Here is a 4,829-nt window from a genome sequence, read left to right on the forward strand (position 1 = left end):
GTCTCACTCTATTCCAGGCAGCCGGGCCGTGACAGCCCCACTCAGGGGAGACGCTGCCTCCTCCGTGTCAAGGCCCTGCAGTGAACCCCACGAGCCGGCGCTCAGCAGGGCTTCCCGGGCCTCACACTTGCCACCTCTCACAGGGTGCAGTCCGACCACTTTCTGTTGCTTTTGTGGCGTTTTCCTTCAGACGGGTTTGTGTCTTACACAGGTTCCCTCTTCATGGGTTTTACTGTGTCTGGTTCTTAAATGTCAGGTGATCCCACACTTCCCAGTTTCTTGGCGCTGTTCTCACGCTCGCCTTTTGTTTCTGTGCACGATAAGCGAGGTCACATGACAGTCTTAACTATTCCAATCCTTCCCGGTCAGTCTCTGCTGTTTCTTCTGCGGGCTCCCACTCACGGGGCCTCCGGGCTGTTCTCAGCCGTGCGCTCGTCACTCCTAACGGGGAAGTAGCCCAAGGACACAGCACAAGCCCAGCCTGTGGGCCGAGGTTTCTGTTCCACAACGTGATGCTGAGCCGGGGGCCAGGTCAGGAGGGGACTCCCCTCCAACCCCTCGCTCCCTTGAGTACCTGGCCAAGCCTCCCTCTTGGGAGCAGATGAAGGGGGTTGGCATAGACTCACCCTGCCAGAGGGTAGAGTTGGGGGCCCCAGTCACGTGGCAAGGGTCTCCTTAGACTCTCAGCATAGCCAGGCCTGAGGCCTGCCTTCTTGTCCTCTTGGCTGAGCGAGGCGATTCCTGCCTGGAATGGTGGCCAAGAGCCTTCTCTGTGAGCTCCTGCCGCACCGACGTCTTGGCATTTTACGGTGGCGTGCTGGGGGCAGCATGTGTCAGTCCACATTGCTCCGAGTGCTGGAACACGACACATGTGACTGCTAACCACAAGGCTGGTGGTTCAAACCCACCAGCCACTCCTCAAAAGAAGACTGGCCTATCTACTTCAGTAGAGATATCACCTCAGAAATCCAAGGAAGGGGTGCCATGAGTTGGGATCAACTCGATGGCAGTGAGCTTGATTGTTTTTGGTTCAACACTGAAGGCTGTCACCTGCTGAGTCTCCTCTAGTCTGTCCCCCATGTGTTGGTGTGTAGCTGTCACTGTCGTTCATTTCCTGGTACGGCTTCTTCTGTGACCGCGGATCTCAGACTTCTCTGTCATCTGTTACTGTTTCAGGTATGTCGTGCTCCATGGCTGTGATGTGTCATTCTATCCTGTGAGAATGGCTGTGTCCCAGTACATGGTCCAGTCTCAGATGTCCATGTCTCCTCTCATGCGGTGACAGACCAAGCCTGGTGAGGGCGGAGGTGACCCAAAGCTCCTGCGTCTGTAACTTCCATTTGCTTCATCTGTCAACTCCTGAGAGAAGTGTTAAGAAGGGTGGCCCAGAACCAATGACCCGAGGGTCTACTGTGAGAAGCCCAGACCAGAGCGAGTCCAGCCCTTAGTACCAGCTCTGCCGTTCGTGGGTGGCGACGAGCTGGGGCCGACTGGGCAGCACTAACAAGAAGAAGGATGGACACTGACAAGTCTGAGCAGCAGTCCACGAGGACAGCGGTGGACAGGCAACGCACCAAAAGCGCGCTCTGGGGCAGGTGGACCTAGAACTCCTAACCCTCAGCCGGACTCGGGGAAAAGAGAAACCAGGTGCCACCTGAGGCATCGCATTGGCGAGCACGGCTGGTTCTGCAGACTCCAAGGAGGCAACGTGGGGCACACGTTTGTGCCAACTGTTGACGCCTGCGATGAAATTCCTCAACACGCCTACTTAGAAACAGGACACAGGAGGGAACGGGCTGTCTCCACCGCAGAGCTCTAACCACAGGGAGCCCACCTGCCCTGAGAGGGTCACCAGAGGTCACCTGAGGAGATGAAAAGGACAGCACGGGCCCAAGGAGGCAGGGACATGCTGCCAGCCCAGGGGCTGCACGACCCCTTCCCTCCAGGGCAGGGGCGACCCCACACCCAGGAAACCCACCCATGGTGCTCCCGCACCTGACTGACTGAAACGCCAGGAGCTCCAAGGTCCGGCCCTCAGCGATGGGCACCGGCGCACAGGGTCCCCTCTGCCGGCCCACCCTCAACCAGCTATCAGGGCTGTGCTTGCCAACAGCTGCGCACCCTCCCCCCAGACTACAGGCAGGGCCTTGCGCCCAGCTGACCTGTGGAGTCCACATGTGGCCCAAGCCAGCTCTGACAGCATGTGGTGGGAACCCTGGCCAATGAGCACGTCAGAGCAGGGACAGTGCCCAGCCTGCCCCGAGGCTTCCACGCACTGGAAGGCCCGGCCCCCTCGGCCTAGGGGACCTGCTCGTGGTGGAATGGGCAGAGGCCCCGATGGTTCTGTGCAAGAGGGGGATGGGTACACGGGGGGGACTAGCAGGGAGGGCAGAGGGACTGTGCCAGCACCCACTCTGTACGCGGCTCCTGCCTGCTGCCTGCGGGCCTTCCGTTTTGGTCCCTAACAAAAATGCTCACAACTGGTCCTATAAGCAGCATCACAATAAATGAAGGAAAGCCTGAAGTTGTCAAAGACTTCACACTGCATGATTCTACAACTGAGGCCAATGGAAGCAGCAGTCAGGGCATCAGATAACGTACAGCACTGGGCAAGCTGGCTGCAAGGGCCTCTTTCAAGTGTGCCTGACACAAGCCATGGTATCTTGGTCCCCTTACATGCATGTGAGAGCTGGACAATGAATAAGGAAGACCTAAGAAGAGTTGATGCTTTTGAGTTGTGGTGCTGGCGGAGAATGCTGAAAGTACCATGGACTGCTAAAAGAACTAACAGATCTGTCCTGGAGGAAGTGCAGCCAGAACGCTCCTTGGAAGCAAGAATGGCCAGACTTCGTCTCACCTACTTTGGTCATGTTGTAAGAAGGGACCATTCCCTGGAGAAGGATGTCATGCTTGGTAGGGTGGAAGGTCAACGAAAGAGGGGAAGGCCTTCGATGAGATGGACTGACATGGTGACTACAGCGATGGGCTCAATATAGCAGGGATCACAGAGCTGGCGTGGAACCAGCAGTGTTTCATTCTGCTGTGCATGGGGTCACTATGAGTCAGAGAGAACTCGACGGCTCCTAACCACCATGAGGAGTTTGGCAGAAGCAGCGTTCCCGGCTGTGACCTGTGTGTGCCAGGGCCGTTGGAGCCGAGATGGGTGCCACCTGTCAGAGTGGCCCCAACACACAGCTGTCACATTCCTGGAGCCCGCTGCTGGGACAGGGGGACTTGGTGGGTGCCGGGCCCCATCCCGTGCAGGCTGCAGGTAGAAGTAGCACGCACACGGGCACGGGTTATGCAGCCCCCTAGCCCCTGCCTCACTGGGGCTGCTCAGGTGGGGGGCTGGCACCTCGGCCCTGTGACCTGCAAACCCAGGCATCCTCGTTCCTGACACGGGCTGTGGCTTCCAGGCAGGGAAGGGGCCCCACGTGGGCGGGCAGGTGACCAGTGGCCACTGGTTCTTCCTGCTTAGCAGACCACAACAGAAATGGAGGGATGTGGGGGGCACACAGGAAGGAGAGACCAGGCAGAGGGGCCACTGAGTCGGGGCAGACCACCACCACCACCACCACCCGCTCAGGCTGCACTGTGATAAGGCACCCGGCAGGGAGGAGACAGTGTGCCTGGCTGGCTGTCAGCTTGTGTATTCCTAGGACTCTGCACACCCAGGCTGGGCACCAATGATGCCCGTGGCAGACAGCAGGAGGGTGACGGTGCGCGGGCCGGCTGCCCACGCCGACAGCGTGCGCACTTCCAGGACTGTCCCCACAGGCCCGGCAGCAGACGCACCCGACGACACCCTGCCCTCACGGCACAGGAGCAGCCCGGGGGCTCCGTTCTGCTGCAGCGGACGCCACTCTGCCGGGCAGAGCCAGGACCACGCGGGCGACAGCAGTCAAGTCCCTCCCTTGGTCCAGTCACACGGCTGCAGCCCCAGTCACTCGGGACAAGCCCTCTGTGCGGCGGTGCGGCGGCCCCAGAGGCGGCTCCCAGCTCCCGAGCCCTCGGCCTTCAGCGCTGCTCACAGCTCGTTGTGCCGACTCCTCGAGACCCTGCCGGCCAAGTCCTGGAGGTGCTTCTTCACCTGGAACAGAGGGCCCGGCGTCGGTCAGCACGGCAGCGAGGCTCCCGCACAGGCGGGCAGTGCCCACGGCACATGCTGCCTCACCCCGCACGCGCCACGCAGCCGGAACCAGCAGCCCAAGAGCTGGGGTCCCGTGGGCAGCACCAGCCAAGCTGGGGACAGGCCGTGCCGGGAGGGAAGGCATCGTCGGGCGCCACACACCCGCGCCACAAACCAGCACGGAGACGGGCCTCCTGTCGGCCTCAGAGCCAGGTTCTTCTGGGGGACCCCTGACCCCCTCAGGGCTTCTGCCCTTGAAAAAGCATCACACTTGTCATCACCACCCTCTACGGGGACTCAGCACCCCCACCCCCACCCAGGCATGGAGACTTTTTTGTTTCTCACAAAACCCAGCAAGGCCAAGGCTAAAGGTACGCGACCCTCCACCCTCAGCCTGTCCCAAACCCTGGCACGGCCCCTATTCCACATGGGCATCCGAGCCCAGATGGCAGCTCTGTCCTGTGGGGGGTCAGGAGAGCTCTGCCTGTTGCAGACAAGCTGTTCTGCAAGTCCCCACACTCCGATGTTGATCTTGGCCCCTCCCCCCCCCACGCTGACGGGGACCCAGGCGCACTGCGTCTCTCCCCACAAGAAGGCACGGCCCCAAGCCTCTCCTTCCCTGCCTTGTTTCAGGTTTTCTCCCTCTGGGGTGGAAAATGTGTCTCACGGGGGTAAGCACTCGGCTGTGAACAGAAAAATC

The 4,829-nt window shown here is 60.4% G+C and overlaps 1 protein-coding gene across 1 annotated transcript in view; it reads right to left on the bottom strand.

The window, feature by feature from the left end:
* Positions 1–4,027: 4,027 nt before the first annotated feature.
* Positions 4,028–4,829, bottom strand: part of LRPAP1 (LDL receptor related protein associated protein 1) — a 20,783-nt gene continuing 19,981 nt past the window's right edge. The window contains exon 8 of the mRNA XM_042782638.1: positions 4,028–4,090. Coding sequence (XP_042638572.1) covers positions 4,028–4,090 — 63 coding nt within the window. The remainder of the gene's footprint in view (positions 4,091–4,829) is intronic.

Source organism: Orycteropus afer, unplaced genomic scaffold (assembly GCF_000298275.1).
Source record: "Orycteropus afer afer isolate SDZICR_OR568_19922 unplaced genomic scaffold, OryAfe1.0 scaffold00398, whole genome shotgun sequence".
NCBI lineage: Eukaryota > Metazoa > Chordata > Mammalia > Tubulidentata > Orycteropodidae > Orycteropus > Orycteropus afer.